This window comes from Cherax quadricarinatus, chromosome 3 (assembly GCF_038502225.1).
Source record: "Cherax quadricarinatus isolate ZL_2023a chromosome 3, ASM3850222v1, whole genome shotgun sequence".
Lineage (NCBI taxonomy): Eukaryota > Metazoa > Arthropoda > Malacostraca > Decapoda > Parastacidae > Cherax > Cherax quadricarinatus.
This window is the reverse complement of record NC_091294.1, coordinates 57,197,991-57,220,138: the sequence shown is the minus strand read 5'-3', so window position 1 is coordinate 57,220,138 and position 22,148 is coordinate 57,197,991. Positions and strand designations below refer to the sequence as shown.

The window sequence follows — 22,148 nt, the reverse complement described above, 5'->3', positions numbered from 1 at the left end:
CTTAAGCTTTGTATATGAAAATTTCTCAGCCGTTTTCTTTGATTGTTGATTTATGACTTATGACAGGATGTCATATTCTAAATTCAATTTATTTAATTACTTTCCAAAATACAGTGTTTCTCGTAAAATTAGTATTGTTGCAGCCATATTAGTTTAAATATAGGGGGTGTCTCTCTTATAAAAATATCATCTGCGTAGAAACCTTCTAAAATGCAATGGCTATTGAAAAGTGAAGGTGGCACATGCGTGGTGGGACCCCTGACAACCATCAACTGAGGGGAATAATAGACAAACAAACTCAGGGAAACAAAAGAGCATCTAAGTCTAGGTAATATAAGGCAGTAAATACATTCAGAGAGGTACTTGTGGTAGCGGATCTCTATTGTTCACCTGCCTCGAGTTACTTATTGTTGTGTTTTGACAGAACCAAGACGGAAGGAAATGGATTGAAGCCTCCTGTCAGGAAGCCTAAATGCTAGAGTATGTAGGCTTAGGACGGAGATCACTGAGTGGTAAGTGGTAGGCCGCGCTCACCTGCTTAATATAAACACTCACACGCTCAATAATGTCTGTGTATGGAGTAACTCAAGAATATAGTCATCTTTTCTATATGATTGTAGGTAAACAGTATTATGAGAGTTGTGGTGATCTCGAGGTATATTGTAGACAACTCTACAAGATGGAAGTCCTCGACTTGTTTCATAAGTAATTACGGTTATTAAGACATACAGTAAACACCTTGAAGTATCTTATTGATTCTTTAAACTTTTATTAGAGCCAAATTAAAAAATAAAACTACAGCAATTCATTTAAAACTTTGATTACATGTAAGAATGTAGTTAGTACAAGTGTACTCTTGGGCACTAACTTGGTACAACTTTGTAAGATATACTTAAAATAAACTTTATTTAGGTTCACTACAAAAGGTGTTACAGAGGTACTGTAAAGTAGCTACACAAACATCTTTCTTATGGGCGGTTTTACATTTTCCTATTTTTTTTAATTTTAATATAGTAATTGTAAGGTATTTATACATATATTTTAACTAGTGAAAGAACTATACAATTTATTAACAGATTTATCTAATAGTAACAATAGGCTGTACTTGAGTATTATTTCTGTTAAATACTCAAGAAAATAAACTACATTGTGAAAGGCTCTCGACAATATGATGAACATCATTTTCATCATCGGGGATTTTTATTACTAGACCGGTACTGTCTCGAGAGATGCATAACTGCGGTATGACGAGCTTTTCCTTCCACAGGAAAATAACACTGTATACTACATAGAATCTTTACCAAATTATTTAATTGCATTATGAAATTAAGTATAACTATTAAATGAGACTAGATTGTTATGTTGAGTAAACAAAATTGGAAATGCTAACCATAAAATTTTGCTGAATTTAATTCCTCTACTTGGTTAATATCAAAGATAAGATAAAGTTATTTAGATAATCCATATATAATTTTAGGCTAATATTGGGTTTAAATCTCTGTTATAACTTTGTGCATTTGGTTTTTAATTTTGAGCAAGCAAGCTATCTATACCACAGTAAAAATAGATATTTCATGTGCAAATTGTTATTCTGGTAAATGTTAGAAAAACACCTCCATTTTTACTCAAATGTAATGCATTTGACTATTTACTCATCATTTATGTGACATTTAGACAATTATGATGAATATAAACAAAAATACTGTTTCTGCAACTACCTACATATAGCAGAGTAACTTGCCACTGTGCTATGTAATTTTTTTTCTATGACAGTTTTGCATGCTATGTTGTGAGTACCACTGTAGAATAATTATTTACTAAGTTACATTTATTTTAAGTTAGGCTTTTTTCAATAAGAGAAGGACCTAAACTTAATGTTTATCTGAATTTACACTTATAAATTTATACAGCAATTTCAATGATGGTCTAGATACTTGTTACAAGAGTTTCAACACATGAAATATGAAAATGTAAATAATTAGGTGTGAATTTTTTTAATTGTTGATTATGTAACAAAATTTTAGTTTATTAACTGAGAGAAGTTTTAAACTAAGAATTATTGGATTGTTTATTAGTACTGGACATAGTTTAATTTGACTACAGATGCAGTGAGTTTTGTCTTAGTGAATCGAATGTGCAGTAGGAAGAGCTTGTTAGGAGAATGAGAAGATCTTTCTAAAATTAATTTTAGGCAAAACTTTATTAGGTTTGAACTTAATATGTATTGTCATAGAATTTAAAAAAAAAAAAAATATGTATGGTATTGCAAAACAAACTCCGAATTGATCAGTCAGTCTTAAATTAAACTTACATTTTAAATTACTGCATCATCCTTATAACTGTACTGTAGGTAATCTGGTAAAGTATAGGGATTCCAAATATCATTTTCCTTCATTTATATTTATGCTCAGTAATAGCACCTCGGCTTCCCCCCTAATCTCCATTAACTTTCCCCCAAATAAAAATATTAAAGCAGCTTCAAGCCAAGTCCCCTAGCTTTCCCTTCTGAACAGATTGCCTCCCTTTAGTCCATCCTATGTAGAAATTGTAGATCTGTCCCTGTTCTTGCTCTTTCAATTTATTACTGGACTCCTCTTTTTTTTTTCATCACCTTAACTAGTCTCTTTCTATTAATTTGAGTAGTGTTGGTTCACTAAACTGCAGCCTTCCTATCAGATTTTCAAGATCTTGTGCATTTTACCATATTTACTAATTTTTGAAACTTAAATCATGTCTAACCCTATAACCCAATTAACACGCTGAGTCACTCCTGTTGAACGTCCAATACCAGCCTCACGTCATCTTTTCATACTCCTTCCAACTCTTTCTCAGACATCCCCTGTAGTGTTCATTCTTTCATTCATCCCAGATTTATCAAATACGTACACCACATCAGAAGATGCTAACTATTTTGAATACTTTTTTGTTGTGTGTTGGATATAGGTGTTGAATTTCCAGTTGCTTTCAAGGTGCAGATCCAGAAATTTTCCCTCATTACGGTTAGCAATAAGAGTATTGTTAATCATAGGGTTTAGTTGAACATTACGTACTATGCTTCCAAACATGATGTAGAAGGTTTTGTCAGTGCTAAGTGTAAGTTTATTGGTAGTCATCCAGGTTGATATTTTTAAGATCGCTTCATTAGCAGTGTTATTGAGTGATGCTGGATTTGGGTGGGAGATGACAAAAGTTGTGTCGTCAGCAAAGAGAATAGGTCTGAGTTATTGCAATACATTTGGAAGTGTCGTTGATGTATAAAAGGAAAAGTAGGGGGCCAAGGATGCTTCCCTGTGGAATGCCAGTGTCCAGAGGTGTTGATGAGGAGGTCTAATCACCTAAAACGAGTAATATCTTGACAAATAGCCACTGTACGAATGATTATTCAATCTAGAGCTAGACAAGACACACCCTCATTCTTCAAAGTTTAAACTTGCTCAATATACAGAGCATGCACTCATACTGTACATATATACAGGTGGGTCCCGCTTATACAGTAGGTTAGGTTCCGGGATACTGCTGTATAGGAAAAATCACTGTAAAATTAAACATAGGCATATAAAATGCATATAAAATGCATATAAAAGCCTGATAACATGTTTACACTATCATACATTAAGTGAGCCATAGAGCTAAGCCTAAAAAGTGCATATATATTACACACATGATTTACCTTAAGATATTTTTATCCTTAGCTTATATTGAGTGGTGAATATATTTATTGTAGGAAGTCTGAATAAACCTGTATATATAGGACAGTCATTTCTAATATTAACCTTCCTCAGAAACTCCTTGATAGCTGCAACAGAAGTCAGACATAACACAAGACATAAAAATCCCTTTGATATCCACCGAGTTCAACTCAACTTGTGTAAAAACTCTATGTTCATAAAAGACCCTTAACATTGTCCAGACCCTCTATCTGAAATTTGTCCATGGTGTCCAAGAATTGTCAAAAAAAAGTTTATTTTTTCTTATGTAATATCAAAGAATCTCTTTTGAAGGTAATAAAGCAAAAGTATGAAATTCAATGGAAAATTGATGAAATTATGCTTTCGAGAATTTTACCGTGTCAGCAATATTTACGCATCTGTGATTTTGCCCACTTTGAATCCTATTTTAGGCCAATTATGTTGTTCCAGGAGACCAAATTCTTAGCTATTTCCCTAGTTTGTCTTTCATTTTATTGATTGAGCACAAGAAATTGCCAAATTCACTATTTCAAATACCCAATAAAGTGATCAGAAATTGGTAATTTGGTGAATGTCACACAAATTTCAAAACATTCCAGTTTCAAAATAGGGTTCAGAGTAAACAATGCATGCATTCCTGGCACTAGAATAACATTTCCTCTGTTCATTAGTTTCATTCCCAGGCTTCACACATGAATTCCATTTTGATTTTTTATTCACTCAAAAAATAGAAGATTTACTGTTATGCAGTATTGTAATACCTGTATAAATAATATCAACGCATTCATGAATACACATTAGACCTATCACTTGGTCATGTATTGGACAAGTGACGTGATTTGTTTACTCTTGAATATTGGCAGAAATCGAACTTTGAGCTCAATTTAAGGCAGTGTGGGTGGTGGGGAAGGCAGTGTGGGTTTGTTTAAACATGTTTTGTAAACAAAATAATGATAACAATGCTTGTGCAGTTATTGTGTTGCATATAATGAATGGATATACAGTGGACCCCCGGTTAACGATATTATTTCATTCCAGAAGTATGTTCAGGTGCCAGTACTGACCGAATTTGTTCCCATAAGGAATATTGTGAATTAGATTAGTCCATTTCAGACCCCCAAACATACACATACAAACGCACTTACATAAATACACTTACATAATTGGTCGCATTGGGAGCTGATCGTAAACCGGGGGTCCACTGTATATGTATACAGTGGTACCTCGGGATATGAACAGCTCAAAACTCGAACAATTATGTAAGTGTATTTATGTAAGTGCTTTTGTAAGTGTATTTTTGGGGGTCTGAAAAGGATTAATCTAATTTACATTATTTCTTATGGGAACAAATTCGTTTGGTATCGACGCTTGAACAGCTTTCTGGAACGAATTGTTTGTATCCTGAGGTACCATTGTACAGCATATATATTGCGCATTATATTGGTCTCACAGGACACAAAAGTTACTTGAAAAAATAAAATATTAGAAAAGAAAAGAAAAAAAATCGAATAAAAGTAAAAATATTACTAAGTGACCGGCAGTCGTTGATGTTGCTATAAGCGGTTCACTTTGTCAACTTCACACCTCTATATGTATCTCAGTAAGTACTGATCGCAAATTTTTTTTTTCTTATAAAGCACTCGCAAAAATATTCTTAAGATTTTGGTTAGAGAAAATAGTTTTTTTTTTTTTTTTTTGAATGTTTTTTGACACAGAGAGTGAGTTCAGGTTCAGGGGTCTCGACAGTGAAAGGGTTAAACCAATAACATTGTCACAGTTTTTTCTCATTATGCACTGTGTGCTACATGATTTTTATATGATCAGTGCACATACCGCATAGACCCAGTCTCTCGTATCTAGGCCCAAATTTACTGCTCACAGCTTATCTGAATGAGCTGAGCTCATGGCGTAGTAGTATGGCACTGACAGTGATCTCAAACCCATGGTATTATGGCACGAATAATGAAAGGATTAAATCTGAAACTCCCTGCCACAAGTCTCTGAAGGTCTCCTATATATCAATTGCTTCAAAGCTATTGTTAAAAAGTATCTCATTTCTTTAACCCTTTCACTGTCGGTCCTGTAATATTATGGCTCTCAAGCCAGTGTCGGTCCCGTAATACTACGCCAAAATTCTAGTGGCTTCCAATCTTGCGGGTAAAAGCTGGTGAGTCTACATATAAGAGAATGGGTCTGAGTGGTCACTGTGTGAAGTATAAAAAAATCCTGCACCATGCAGTGCATAATGAGAAAAAAAAATCCTACCATGTTTTTGGTTTAAAACAGTGACTTTGTGGTGTATTTCCGTATGGTATTTATGGTTGTATTCTCGTTCTTTTTCTTGGTCTCATTTGATAGGATGGAAGATATGTTACAGAAATAGAGATGATTTTGAATGGTTTAAAGACTAAAAGTAGCTTGAAATTGGGCTCAAAGTAGCAGAAATGTTCGATTTTTGCCGATGTTTAAGAGTAAACCAATCATGTTATATGTCCAATACATGTCAACTGGTGGATCTAATATGCTTTCACAGATGTGCTGATATTATTTATATGGTAAATCTTCTATTTTTTGTGTGAATAAAAATTCAAAATGGAAAGCAAGCTGGCCCTTCTTATAGAGGAGCCAGGAGATGTGACTAATGAACAGAGAAAATGTTACTTTAGTGCTATGAATGTTTGCATTGTTAATTCTGGATCCTATTTTAAAATTGGCCTTCCTTGAATTTTGTATGAAATTGGCCAAATTAACAATTTCTGATTACATTACTGAGTAGTTGAAATCAGTAAATGAGTGGTTTCTTGTATTCATTTGATGTAACGAAAGGAGTTCTAGTAAAATAGCTATGAGTTTGGTCGATTGGAACAATGGAATTGACCGAAAATAGAGCTCAAAGTAGGCTAAATCGCCTATGCGTAAATATTGCCAAGACTGCTAACTTTGCAAAAGCATAACTCTGTAAGTTTTCTATCAAATATCATACTTTTGGTTTCATTACTATTGGAAAAAGGTTCTCTATCATGACTTGCACATCGGAGCTTGTTTCTTGGGTGGCATTGAAAATTGGGTTGGTCAAATGTTTGTTAGTGGGATGAATTGTAAAGGACCTGCCTAGTATGGGCCAACAGGCCTCCTGCAGTGTTCCTCCTTTCTTATGTTCTTATGTTCTTAAAAAAAAATTTTTTTTTTTTTAAGTTCTTCGACACTGAGAGCAAGTTTGTGAGCAGGGGTCTCAACAGTGAAAGGGTTAATGTAATCCAGACAGCAATTCACTAATCAAGCAATACTTATGCTCATTCACTTGTGTCCCCATTTTTCTTCCAGCCTTCAGATTCCATATATAAAGTGGAACCTCAATATTTGTACAGTGGGTCCCCCCTTATATGGCAGGTTAGGTTCCAGGCTACCACTGGAAAGTGGACATCGCCAGAAAGCAGAATGCCATTTTATTCCACTTATAAATGCTTATAAATACCTATAAATGCCAGATAACACTAACATATATTAAGTTAGCAATAGCCAGAAGGTGTGCCTCTCAGGAGCTGGTGTTGGTGACATAGTCAGCAGGTTGGATAATAATATGTCAGATAATGGGAACAAGCCCATTATCTGTCTTGGTGCTGATGGAAATGACTTTGGGAAGAGCAGGAGAGAGGAGCTGCTGGATAAGTACAGGTCAGCCATAGAAGTAGTCAGGTCTAAGGGAGGGATCCCATTCATATTTAGTATTTTGCCTAGAAAGGGAGTGGGCAATGAATGGATGTCTAGGGCAAGTGGTATAAGGTACTGCAAGGAACTTTCAATCCCATTCATTGATAACTGGGGCAAATTCTATGACAAACGTGATATGTATGTAAGGGTTGGGGTTCATCTCTTTGGGGCTGGAGTGGTTGCATTAGCCAGTTCAATTGAGGGGGTCATTGATAACTTGTCTAGTACTTTAAACTGATAGATTATAGAGGTATGGGTGTTTGTGGGAAACAATCAGGCTGCAGTACTAGGGGTGAAAATAGCAGATATTACCAGAATACCCCAGGGATATGTTTAAAAGGCAATATTCAAAATAGAGTTGCTAGTAAAGGCTAAGCAATTGTTCAACAAACAGAGAGATAATAGAGGGCAGCGAGTGACTAGCACCCTTAAGATTTACTATACAAATACAGTGGACCCCTGCCTTACGATATTAATCTGTTCCTGAGAGCTCATCGTAAGCCGAAATTATCGTTAGCGGAATTAATTTTCCCCATAAGAAATAATGGAAATCAAATTAATCTGTTCCTGACACTCCAAAGTATGAAAAAAAAAGTTTTTTACCACTTGAAATATAAATTTTAATACGCACCAACTGAAGAAGACATGCACAATTACTACTCTACTAAGAATAGAATACATGACACTTACCTTTATTGAAGATCTGGTGATGATTGATGGGATGGGAGGAGGGGAGAGTGTGGAAGTTATTGTTTAGAAGGGGTATCCCCTTCCATTAGGACTTGAGGTAGCAAGTCCTTTTCCAGGGTTACTTCCCTTCTAACTTTTAATGCCACTAGGACCAGCTTGAGAGTCACTGGACCTCTATCGCACAACAAATCTGTCCATGGAGCTCTGTACCTCCCGTTCCTTTAAGACTTTCCTAAAATGGGCCATAACATTGTCATTGTACAGGTTGCCAACACGGCTTGCAGTAGCTGTGTCAGGGTGATTTTCATCTGTAAAGGTTTGCAGTTCAGCCCACTTTGCACACATTTCCTTAATCTCTTTTTCAATTCCATACTAATTCTTGCCCTTTTTACCACAGGGATGGCACTAGAAGCTTTCTTGGGGGTCCATGGTGACTTATTTTGCAGTTACAAGCACTAAAAACACTGGGATAATGTGAAATGTACTGAATGTATGGGTAGATGTGACCGCACTGGCTGGCTTGTAAACACTGGCGCTGAGGCCACACATGGGACGCGTCCCAGATGAATCACGCAAGGCTAGTTGTTTATTGTGAGGAAAGGCAAAATTTTTGCATTCAAATGCTTCGTATGGCAGATTTAACATAACGCGATGCGTTTGTAAGGCGGAGGTCCACTGTAGTAGTAATCTAAGAAATAAGATGGATGAGCTAAGATTACTTGCAAGTGCAGGTAATATAGATATTATTGGTATAACAGAGACCTGGTTCAACTTGAAAGATAGAGAAATGCCTTCTGAATGCACCATACAGGTTATAAACTATTCCACACTGATAGGGTCAACAGGAAGGGTGGTGGAGTGGCGATGTATGTCAGTGATAATTTAAAGTGTTGTGTTAGACAAGATATAAGATTAGAAACATCGGACACAGAATCTGTTTGGCCCCCAAACCTTGATAGGGAGTGCGCTAGGCTGCTGTGAGATGAAATTTATAAGGCATCTAGATATGAAAATGTTGTGTTTATGGGAGATTTTAACTTAAGACAAATTGATTAAAATAATGTGACAAGAAATCTTCAGTCTAGTGACTTTCTTGATATGGTTCAGGATTGCTTTTTAAAACAGTTTGTGACAGAACCAACTAGAGGAAATAACATGCTTGACTTGGTTCTTGCCAACAAAGAATCACTAGTTAATAATCTTGAGGTAATGATGAACTTTGGGAAAGTGATCACAAATCACTTAGATTCAACATATCATGGAATTACCCAGATAACTAAAATCAAGATTTTGTCCCAGACAAAGATTTCATGGGACTGAGAAATTACCTGGGTGAGCTAAATTGGGATGTCCTGACTATGGGTCAGGTAAGTGGTGTTGGTTGCCAATATGACGTGTTTCAGAGCATAGTGCTAGCTGCCCAGACAACTTTTGTTTTGAGTAGGGAAATTAGATCTAACAAAAATGATCTCAAATGGATAAACAATTGATTAAAACATCTCATTGGTCGAAAGAGAGGCACATATAGGCGTATCCAAAGAGGGGAAGGGCAGTTAAGAAATCAATATATTCAATTAAAAATAGAAATAAAAAAAGGAACAAGAAAAGCAAAAAGAGATTATGAGGCTATTGTCACAAGAGATTCGAAGACTAACCCAAAAGGGTTCTTTCAGGTATGCAGAAGTAAGATTAGGGACAAGATAGGCCCACTTAAGAGTAACTCAGGTCAGATCACTGACAGTGATAGGGATATGTGTGAACTTTTCAACACCTACTTCCTCTCAGTTTTTACTCGGGAAGATACTAGTGAAGTTCCATAAATAATAAATTATGTAGAACAGGATGATAATAAACTATGCACGATTACAGTAACTAGTGACATGGTCCTCAGACAAATAGAGAAATTAAAACCTAACAGATCCCCAGGTCCTGACGAACTGTTTGCAAGGGATTTAAAGGAATAAAAAGGGGAACTATGCATACCTTTGGCTAATCTTTTCAATATATCACTTCAAACTGGCATAGTGCCTGACAAGTGGAAAATAGCAAAGGCAGGTGACAGGTCCTTAGCTTTGAACTTTAGACCAATAAGCCTTAACTCCATAGTGGGAAAATTTATGGAATCAGTAATTGCCGAGGCAATTCGTAGCCATCTTGAAAGGCATAAATTGATTAATGAATCTCAGCACAGTTTTACAATGGGGCATTCCTGTCTTAGGAATTTACTAACTTTTTTCACTAAGGTATTTGAGGAGGTAGATCATGGTATTGAATATGATATTGTGTATATGGACTTCAGTAAGGCTTTCGATAGAGTTCCACATCAGAGGCTATTGAGGAAACTTAAGGCACATGGAATAGGAGGAAAAAATTTTTTCCTGGGTTGAGGCATGGTTGACAAATAGGCAGCAGATAGTATGCATAAATAGGGAGAAATCAGAATGGGGGCATGTCACAAGCGGTGCTCCACAGGGATCAGTGTTTGGGCTCCTTGTTGTTCACAATCTACGTAAACAACATAGATGAGGGAATAAACAGTGATATAATAAGGAAATTTGCTGATGACACCAAAATAGGCCATCCAGTTCATTCTAATGAGTACGTTAGAGCACTCCAGGATGATTTGAATAGACTCGTGCAGTGGTTGGAGAAGTGGCAGATGCAGTTTAATATAGACAAATGCAAAGTTCTAAATGTTGGACAGGAAAATAACCATGCCACATATAAACTAAATAATGTAGATCTTAATACAGTGGAACCTCTACTTGCGAGTTTAATCTGTTCCATGACCTTGCTCGCAACTGGATTTGCTTGTTTGCAGAGTCATTTTTCCTTATTTAAATTAATTGAAGTGCAATTAATCTGTTCCAGTGGAATTCTGTACTTCAATAATTTCGCTAATATCAACTCTATGGCTTATTTGTCCATCTCACTTCATCTAAAATGACATAATAAACAATATAAATAACATAGAAACCTGATATATGCTCAAAAATGAATAAAATCTGTCATTCATGTAGTGGTATGGGCGGTGTCGGCGGTGGACGAGAGTTTGTCTGGAGACCGGGCAAAATACTTCATGAATAATTTCGCTAATATCATCTATACGGCTTATTTATCTATCACATAACATTATAAATAGCATAGAAACCTGATATATACTCTAGAATGAATAAAATACGTCATTCGTGTAGTGGTATGGGCGGTGGCGGCGGCCAGCGAGAGTTTGTCTGGAGACAGGACAACATACTTCTTGAATATTTCGCTATCATCAACTCTATGGCTTATTTATCTATCACAGTTCATCTTTTTCTGTCTCATAAACACTCTAGATAACAGGGATATCTTGCTACTCCTACTTACACTTTGGTCACACTTCACAGACACGCACATGCATATATATATACATACATCTAGGTTTTTCTCCTTTTTCTAAATAGCTCTTGTTCTTCTTTATTTCTTCTATTGTCCATGGGGAGGTGGAAAAGAATCTTTCCTCCGTAAGCCATGCGTGTCGTATGAGGCGACTAAAATGCTGGGAGCAATGGGTTAGTAACCCCTTCTCCTGTAGACATTTACTAAAAAAGAGAAGAAGAAAAACTTTATAAAACTGGGATGCTTAAATGTGCGTGGATGTAGTGCGGATGACAAGAAACAGATGATTGCTGATGTTATGAATGAAAAGAAGTTGGATGTCCTGGCCCTAAGCGAAACAAAGCTGAAGGGGGTAGGGGAGTTTCAGTGGGGGGAAATAAATGGGATTAAATCTGGAGTATCTGAGAGAGTTAGAGCAAAGGAAGGGGTAGCAGTAATGTTGAATGATCAGTTATGGAAGGAGAAAAGAGAATATGAATGTGTAAATTCAAGAATTATGTGGATTAAAGTAAAGGTTGGATGCGAGAAGTGGGTTATAATAAGCGTGTATGCACCTGGAGAAGAGAGGAATGCAGAGGAGAGAGAGAGATTTTGGGAGACATTAAGTGAATGTATAGGAGCCTTTGAACCAAGTGAGAGAGTAATTGTGGTAGGGGACATGAATGCTAAAGTAGGAGAAACTTTTAGAGAGGGTGTGGTAGGTAAGTTTGGGGTGCCAGGTGTAAATGATAATGGGAGCCCTTTGATTGAGCTTTGCATAGAAAGGGGTTTAGTTATAGGTAATACATATTTTAAGAAAAAGAGGATAAATAAGTATACAAGATATGATGTAGGGCAAAATGACAGTAGTTTGTTGGATTATGTATTGGTAGATAAAAGACTGTTGAGTAGACTTCAGGATGTACATGTTTATAGAGGGGCCACAGATATATCAGATCACTTTCTAGTTGTAGCTACACTGAGAGTAAAAGGTAGATGGGATACAAGGAGAATAGAAGCATCAGGGAAGAGAGAGGTGAAGGTTTATAAACTAAAAGAGGAGGCAGTTAGGGTAAGATATAAACAGCTATTGGAGGATAGATGGGCTAATGAGAGCATAGGCAATAGGGTCGAAGAGGTATGGGGTAGGTTTAAAAATGTAGTGTTAGAGTGTTCAGCAGAAGTTTGTGGTTACAGGAAAGTGGGTGCGGGAGGGAAGAGGAGCGATTGGTGGAATGATGATGTAAAGAGAGTAGTAAGGGAGAAAAAGTTAGCATATGAGAAGTTTTTACAAAGTAGAAGTGATGCAAGGAGGGAAGAGTATATGGAGAAAAAGAGAGAGGTTAAGAGAGTGGTGAAGCAATGTAAAAAGAGAGCAAATGAGAGGGTGGGTGAGATGTTATCAACAAATTTTGTTGAAAATAAGAAAAAGTTTTGGAGTGAGATTAACAAGTTAAGGAAGCCTAGAAAACAAATGGATTTGTCAGTTAAAAATAGGAGAGGAGAGTCATGAAATGGAGAGTTAGAGGTATTGGGATGATGGAGGGAATATTTTGAGGAATTGTTGAATGTTGATGCAGATAGGGAAGCTGTGATTTCGTGTATAGGACAAGGAGGAATAACATCTTGTAGGAGTGAGGAAGAGCCAGTTGTGAGTGTGGGGGAAGTTCGTGAGGCAGTAGGTAAAATGAAAGGGGGTAAGGCAGCCGGAATTGATGGGATAAAGATAGAAATGTTAAAAGCAGGTGGGGATATAGTTTTGGAGTGGTTGGTGCAATTATTTAATAAATGTATGGAAGAGGGTAAGGTACCTAGGGATTGGCAGAGAGCATGCATAGTTCCTTTGTATAAAGGCAAAGGGGATAAAAGAGAGTGCAAAAATTATAGGGGGATAAGTCTGCTGAGTATACCTGGTAAAGTGTATGGTAGAGTTATTATTGAAAGAATTAAGAGTAAGACGGAGAATAGGATAGCAGATGAACAAGGAGGCTTTAGGAAAGGTAGGGGGTGTGTGGACCAGGTGTTTACAGTGAAACATATAAGTGAATAGTATTTAGATAAGGCTAAAGAGGTCTTTGTGGCATTTATGGATTTGGAAAAGGCATATGACAGGGTGGATAGGGGGGCAATGTGGCAGATGTTGCAAGTGTATAGTGTAGGAGGTAGGTTACTGAAAGCAGTGAAGAGTTTTTACGAGGATAGTGAGGCTCAAGTTAGAGTATGTAGGAAAGAGGGAAATTATTTCCCAGTAAAAGTAGGCCTTAGACAAGGATGTGTGATGTCACCGTGGTTGTTTAATATATTTATAGATGGGGTTGTAAGAGAAGTAAATGCGAGGGTCTTGGCAAGAGGCGTGGAGTTAAAAGATAAAGAATCACACACAAAGTGGGAGTTGTCACAGCTGCTCTTTGCTGATGACACTGTGCTCTTGGGAGATTCTGAAGAGAAGTTGCAGAGATTGGTGGATGAATTTGGTAGGGTGTGCAAAAGAAGAAAATTAAAGGTGAATACAGGAAAGAGTAAGGTTATGAGGATAACAAAAAGATTAGGTGATGAAAGATTGAATATCAGATTGGAGGGAGAGAGTATGGAGGAGGTAAATGTATTCAGATATTTGGGAGTGGACGTGTCAGCGGATGGGTTTATGAAAGATGAGGTGAATCATAGAATTGATGAGGGGAAAAGAGTGAGTGGTGCACTTAGGATTCTGTGGAGACAAAGAACTTCGTCCTTGGAGGCAAAAAGGGGAATGTATGAGAGTATAGTTTTACCAACGCTCTTATATGGGTGTGAAGCATGGGTGATGAATGTTGCAGCGAGGAGAAGGCTGGAGGCAGTGGAGATGTCATGTCTGAGGGCAATGTGTGGTGTGAATATAATGCAGAGAATTCGTAGTTTTGAAGTTAGGAGGAGGTGCGGGATTACCAAAACTGTTGTCCAGAGGGCTGAGGAAGGGTTGTTGAGGTGGTTCGGACATGTAGAGAGAATGGAGCGAAACAGAATGACTTCAAGAGTGTATCAGTCTGTAGTGGAAGGAAGGTGGGGTAGGGGTCGGCCTAGGAAAGGTTGGAGAGAAGGGGTAAAGGAGGTTTTGTGTGCGAGGGGCTTAGACTTCCAGCAGGCATGCGTGAGCGTGTTTGATAGGAGTGAATGGAGACAAATGGTTTTTAATACTTGACGTGCTGTTGGAGTGTGAGCAAAGTAACATTTATGAAGGGATTCAGGGAAACCAGCAGGCCGGACTTGAGTCCTGGAGATGGGAAGTACAGTGCCTGCACTCTGAAGGAGGGGTGTTAATGTTGCAGTTTAAAAACTGCAGTGTAAAGCACCCTTCTGGCAAGACAGTGATGGAGTGAATGATGGTGAAAGTTTTTCTTTTTCGGGCCGCCCTGCCTTGGTGGGAATCGGCCAGTGTGATAAAAAAAAAAAAAGTTCGTCTAATATGAAATAATAAACAACATAAATCACATAGAAACCTGATATATACTCTAGAATGAATAAAACATGTCATTCATGTAGTGGTACAGGCGGTGTCGGCGGCCAACGAGAGTTTGCCTGGAGACAGGACAACATACTCCTTGGATATTTCACTATCATCAACTCTACGGCTTATTTATCTATCACAGTTCGTCTAATATGAAATAGTAAACAATATAAATCACATAGAAACCTGATATATATTCTAGAATGAATAAAATATGTTATGTAACAGGTGGAGACGGCCACAACCGCTCCCTCTTTGTTGTGGTAAACACTGCCATCTAGTGACAGCCTTTTGAAACTGTCTATTATTATAATTAGTATATGTAGTACATTATTATTATATATGTATATTATTATTATACATATTATTATTAGTGTATTATTATACAGTAAGGCCCCGCTTTACGGCGTTTCGCCGTAATTAGTTACGGCATAACTAATTACAGACATAATTAGTTTTAATTAGTTACTATGTATTAGCCCTTTCAGGGTTTTGGCCGTATACTAGTACGGCTTACGCGCTAGGGTTTTTGACGTACTAGCATGCATAAATTCTAGCGCCTTCAAATCTTGTGGGAAAAGGCTGGTATGCCTAGGTGTGAGAGAATGGGTGTGTGTGGTCAGTGTGCACAGTAGAAAAAAAATCTGGGACCCAGTGGTGCATTGTGGGAACGCCATGTTAGTAGACCTTCTTCACCATGCCTCGCGGTAAGAAGCTCCTCACTCCTCGGTGAATTGGGACACTTTAGTTCCCCAGTGACAGTTCTAATATAAATGGAAGTGCCAGTGAAGATGAGTTTCAAGGATTTGGTGAGGTTGTGACCAAAACTAATGACCAGAATATCGGTAATAGTGAGGAAAACCCAGACGACCCTCAACCTTCCACCTCTGCTGCTGGGCCATCTTGTTCACATTCAGTTGCACCAGAATCAAAGAGGAAATTCCTATTTTCCCAAATCCCGGACACAGATGTGAGCATTGGAGATGATAGTGATAGTGAATATGAACTACAAGCTCTTGAAACCAGTTCTAATAGTGATAGTGAAGTGGAATATTCTCCAGTGAAGTGTCAGTACATATGACGATATATGCGCTCTGGTAGTGTGCCATATGCTATTCCAAGGGAAAGGAGTACATCTCAGAGTACATCCCGTGGCTGTACAACAGTGAAAATGACGATGATAGTGTTGCAACTGGGATGGAAAATGTGCATGGTGGTGGTAGTGGTGGTGGTGGCCGTGAGGTACAAGCAGTGGGCCATGCCACCACCCACGCTGCCACCCACGCCGCTGCCTCAGCTGGTCTACAACAAAGGCCACCATCCCCCACCCACCCACCACACCAGCCTCCACAACCACAACCTCCACAACCACAACCACCTGTCATTGTCCAGTACCCACCAGCAGACCGCACCTGGGATTGGCAGGAAGCTGTCAGTTTTGTTCCAAATCCTCACCAGTTTGACGAAAGCCAAAGTGGAATACGGCCATGTTGTACACTGGGAAACAATGCCAATGAACTGGAATGTTTTGAGTTATTCTTTGACGAACCCCTGATGGAAATTATTGTCAGGGAAAGCAACAGATACTACGAGTACACCATGGCAAACACATTACTTTCACCAAAATCACGTCTACACCAGTGGAAGGAGACAACTGTGGCTGAGATGTATCTTTTCTTAGGCACAATAATGCTTATGCCACTATAATGCTTATGCACTAAAAAACAAGGCAGGAGATTTAAATACCTTACCACCCTTTATATACAAAAAAGTGTCACAAGTACTATCACCAATCATTGCAACACACTTTAACAAATCCATTGAATCCTCCACCTTCCCTACAGCTCTCAAAATAGCAAGGGTCACCCCGATCCATAAAGGAGGAGACCAAACAGAGTTGAATAACTATAGGCCAATATCCAATTTACACCCTCTCTCAAAAATCTTCGAAAAATTAATTCATAAACGAATCTACTCCTACCTCATCTCCCAAAACATTCTCAACCCCTGCTAATTTGGATTCAGGCCTAATAAAAATGCTAATGATGCTATTATACACATGCTAGAACATATATACACTGCAATAGAGAAAAAAGAAGTCCCACTGGGGATCTTCATTGACTTACGTAAAGCTTTTGATACAGTTGACCATGACTTGCTCCATGTAAAATTGTCACACTATGATATTAGAGGGCACTCCCTCAACTACCTCAAGTCATACCTCAGCAACAGAAGCCAATATGTGTACGCAAATGGGGCAAACTCTTCCGCTCAACCAATTACAGTTGGTGTCCCTCAGGGAAGTGTCCTTGGCCCTCTTTTCTTTCTCCTATACATAAATGACCTACCAAATGCTTCGCAATTACTCAAACCCACACTTTTTGCAGATGACACTACATACGTCTTCTCTCACCCGAGCCCAGTCACGCTAGCCAATACTGTAAACACCGAATTACAGAAAATATCTACCTGGATGAGGACTAACAAACTTACACTAAACATTGACAAAACCTACTTCATTCAGTTTGGTAACAGAGCTACAGATGTACCTCTTAACATAATGATAAACAGATCACCTATCACAAAGCTAACAGAGGGAAAATTCTTAGGAATCCACCTTGAAAATAGACTCAAATTTCATACACATATACAACAAATTTCTAAGAAAATTTCCAAGACTGTAGGCATACTATCGAAGATACGGTACTATGTTCCACAGTCAGCCCTCCTGGCCCTTTATCACTCTCTTATTTACCCCTATCTCACCTATGGAATTTGTGCATGGGGCTCAACAACAATTAACCATCTCAGACCACTAATTACCCATCAAAAGGCTGCAGTTAGAATGATAAATTCTCACTACAGGCAGCACACTCCACCAATATTCAAAACACTCAACCTACTCACCATACAAAACATCCATACTTATTACTGCACCTATTACATACATAGAACACTTAACTCTGATATTAACCCTCCCCTCAAACATCTCCTTGCCAACCTCAACAGAACACATGACCATAACACAAGGCACAGATCACTCTTTGATGTTCCTCGTGTCCATCTCACGCTATGCAAAAACTCAATGCACATAAAAGGCCCTAAAATCTGGAATTCATTACCTGTAAATATAAAAGAAACACTACCTGTTTATAAATTCAAGTCTCTTCTCAAAGATCACTTACTCACTAAAAACCAAATAAATACTGAATAACTGAACCTTATAAATTGTATATCCTAAATGTTACTCACAATTATATCACACAAATGTTAAACCTAGGACCCAATCTAACTTTATTATTTTTTTAAATACACTACCTAACAGAATACTCCATTCTACTGAATGTACAGCAATGCATGCAACCATATGACCTGTCTTTATAATACTCATTTGTGCTTTATAGTTATCTGTTTACAATAATGTTTTATCACTGATTTCATCATTGCTTAGTTAATCTTAAGTTAATTTTAAGCCAGCCCGTAATGCTATGCATATAAGTGGCTTTGGCATGCTGCTCTTACCTGTATTTTTTTGTACCTCTGTATGTGTGCTAAAATTACTAAATAAATAAAATAAATGTGTATAAGCACAGTGTGAAATCATACTGGTCAACAGACCGCCTGATTGCAACCCCAGGTTTCAGTGATATAATAGGAGTGAATCGATTTGTGCTACTATTACGTATGCTTCACTTCTCAGACAAAACCAGGCCTGACAGAAACGACAGGTTATATAAGATTAGGAATGTGTTTGTGTATCTGAAAGAGAAATTCAATATGTATTTTTATCCCTTCAGGAAGCTTGTAATTGACAAGTCTTTGATTCTGTTCAAAGGAAGACTCTCTTTCGAGCAGTACATACCAAGCAAGAGGAAACGCTTTGGTATGAAGTTGTTTGTGCTTTGTGATTGTTACAGTGGTCTGGTATTGGATATTATTGTGTACACTGGAAGTTATACATTGCAAAATACCAGGAAGTTATAGGGCATCTCTGGTGATGTAGTTAGAACAATGATAGAATCATACCTTGGTAAGGGGCATATATTATATACTGATAACTGGTACACAAGCCCCTCACTCAGTGATTTTTTGTGAGGAGTGAACATGACAGATGTGTGTGGCACAGTGCGTGCAAATCGTAAGCATATGCCTAGGTTTGACGCTGGCACTCGTAGAGGTGAGGCGCAGGCGTTTGCTGCCAATGACATCATGGCATTTCGGTGGCATGACAAACGAGATGTCACACTGTTGTCATCAGTTCACCCTAATGAAATGGCAGATGCTGGCAGGCAGCATAGAGAAAGCAATGAACCCATTCTAAAACCTGCAGCTGTGATTGATTACACCCTCAATATGTGCTCAGTGGACAAATGTGACATGCAGATTGGGTTTGCTGATTGTGTTCGCAAGAGTTATAAGTGGTACATAAAACTCTTTTTCCATCTTCTGGACATTTCCATGCTTAATGCTTATAATATGTATAAGATGAGGACCAGAAACAAACCACCATATGGCGAATTCTGTTTGTCTGTCATCAGACAAATAGTATTCAAGTACCAAGGAACAACACCTGCAATAGACTGCCCACTAAATTATCAACAACTACTCTTTCATCTGAAGCATGGTGATCACTTCCTAGTAAAACTACCTGCTACTGCTTTCAAGAAAAAGGCTCAGAAAAGGTGTTACATCTGTGCACATACAAAAAAACACCCACAACAACGCAGAGCAGAGACACTCGTTTTATGTGTGAGGAGTGTAAAACACCACTGTGCATGACACCATGTTTCAAAGACTTCCACAGGCTGCAGAACTTCTAGAAACATGTCCTGTGACTGTATATGTGTATATAAAATATAGAAAAATAGTAATAAACAACATTTCATATCGTTTGTTTGTGTAAGATAAGATAAGATAAGATAAGATAAGATTTCGTTCGGATTTTTAACCTTGGAGGGTTAGCCACCCAGGATAACCCAAGAAAGTCAGTGCGTCATCGAGGACTGTCTAACTTATTTCCATTGGGGTCCTTAATCTTGTCCCCCAGGATGCGACCCACACCAGTCGACTAACACCCAGGTACCTATTTGTAAATATTTTCTGTAAACAAAACAGTGACAATAGTGTTCATGCAGTTATTGTGTAGTATAGAAAAAGAAATAACTTACAAAATAGTGCTCATATTGGTCTTGCAGGCCATAAAAGTTACTTGGAAAAAAAAATTAAAAAATAATAGAAAATAGTACATAAAAAAACAAATAAAACAATACCGGGTTACGGCAGTCGGCGATGATACCATATATCGAGCATTTCATGTCAACTTCATTCCTCCATATCTCGGTAAGTATTGATGGTAAAAATTTTTTGCTTAGCCTATAATGTTTAGAAAAAAAAAAAAAATCTTTTCATAAGAAAAAATAATTTTTTTTTTTTTGAAATTTGGGCGACCCTGAGAACAAGCCTCTGAGAGGGCCTGCCGACCCTGAAAGGGTTAGGATTAGTCTGTCCAAAATGCCTCGGCATGATAGTGGCTATCTTTGTACACAGCAAATCAAAATTGTAATTACACATAGTAATCTTCACAAAGAAATAAACTTTATCTTATCTAATATTTGATCACTTTTTGTGTAGTTGAAATAGGTAAATGGGCAGTTTCTTGTGTCCAGTTGATAGAACAAAAAGAGTTCTAGTGAAATAGCTATGAATTTGGTGGATTGGAACAAAGGAATTGGCCCATAATACGGCTCAATGTGTGCGAAATTACCAGTGTTATTGCGGAGACTGCTAACTTCACAAGGGTGTAATTCTATAAGTTTATCATCAAATTTCATGCTTTTGGTTTCATTACCTTTGGAAAAAGATTCCCTATCGTTTCATGAGATTTTTTTTTTTTCTAAATTCTTTGACACTGAGCAGGTTTGCGAGCAGGGGTCTCTACACTCAAGAAGATTAATAGCCCAATAAAAAGCTGCAGTGCAGATGATCACAAACTCCTGTGCCAGACAACACACCCCACCAGTCTTCAAGAGCTTGAACTTAATATATGAAATATACAAAAACCAAGGTGGTGAATGAAAACTGGGACAAAATTTTGACGGAAAAAAGTCGTCAGAAACCAAATTCGACGAAAAGCAGGGCAAACAAAAACTGAGGTTCCACTGTATGGTTTTTAGGGTTTTATTGGTTGTTTTGTGGTATCACTTGATAAATTAGAAGACCTACTCTGAAATAGAGACAATTGTGGTTGGTTTCAGGATTGGAAGTAGCTTGAAATCAAGCTTAAAATAGTGGAAATATTCTATTTTTGACAGTTTTCTTGAGATAAGGCCCTTTCTACACCTGTGGTCTGTTTTATGGTGTTTTTCTTGCTTTGATTCAATTATTGGGATACAGTAAACCATGACCAATCATTTCTGGCTATATTTTATCTGAGGAATGGGGTAAATCTTAAATTTTTTGTGTATACCTGGAGTATACCTGGAGAGGGTTTTGGGGGTCAGTGCCCCTGCAGCCCAGTATGAGACCAGGCCTTGTGGTGGACCAGGGTCTGATCAACCAGGCTGTTACTGTTGACCTCACACAAATTGACATACGAACCACAGCCCGGCTGGTCAGGTACTGACTTTAGGTGTCTGTCCAGTGCCTTTTTGAAAACAGCCAGGAGTTTATTGGTAATTCCCCTTAAGTTTGCTGGGAGGCAGTTGAACAGTCTTGGGCCCCCTGACACTTAATGTGTTGTCTCAGTGTACTTGTGGCACCCCTGCTTTTCATTGGGGGAAAGTTGAATATCCTTCCAAGTCTTTTGCTTTCATAGGGAGTGATTTTCCTGTGCAAGTTTGGTACAGTAGGGCCCCACTTATACGGCGGGTTAGGTTCCATGCTGTTGCCGGAAAGCAGACATCACCAGAAGGCAGAACGCCATTTTTTCCATGTATAAATGCATATAAATGCCAGACAACAAGTTTACACTGAATTATATTAAGTTACTAAGAGTTGGTACAAGTATACTCCCATACATTCTCCTTTTTGCTTCCATAGACAAAGTTCTTTGTCTCCACAGACTCCTAAGTGCACCACTCACCCTTTTTCCCTCATCAATTCTGTGATTCACCTCATCCTTCATAGACCCATCTGCTGACACATTCACTGAATACATTCACCTCCTCCATACTCTCTCCCTCCAATCTGATATCCAGTCTTTTGTCACCTAATCTTTTTAT

At 37.9% G+C, this 22,148-nt stretch overlaps 1 protein-coding gene across 2 annotated transcripts in view; it reads left to right on the top strand.

Annotated features, from left to right (window-relative positions):
* Positions 1-374: 374 nt before the first annotated feature.
* Positions 375-22,148, top strand: part of LOC128705896 (transmembrane channel-like protein 7) — a 738,019-nt gene continuing 716,245 nt past the window's right edge. The window contains exon 1 of one of the 2 annotated variants that reach the window (XM_070091933.1): positions 375-512. Coding sequence is in view for 1 of the 2 variants with exons in the window: in XM_070091932.1 (XP_069948033.1) it covers positions 473-512 (40 nt within the window). In the remaining variant the exon portion in view is untranslated. The remainder of the gene's footprint in view (positions 513-22,148) is intronic. The other variant, XM_070091932.1, reaches the window with a different exon arrangement.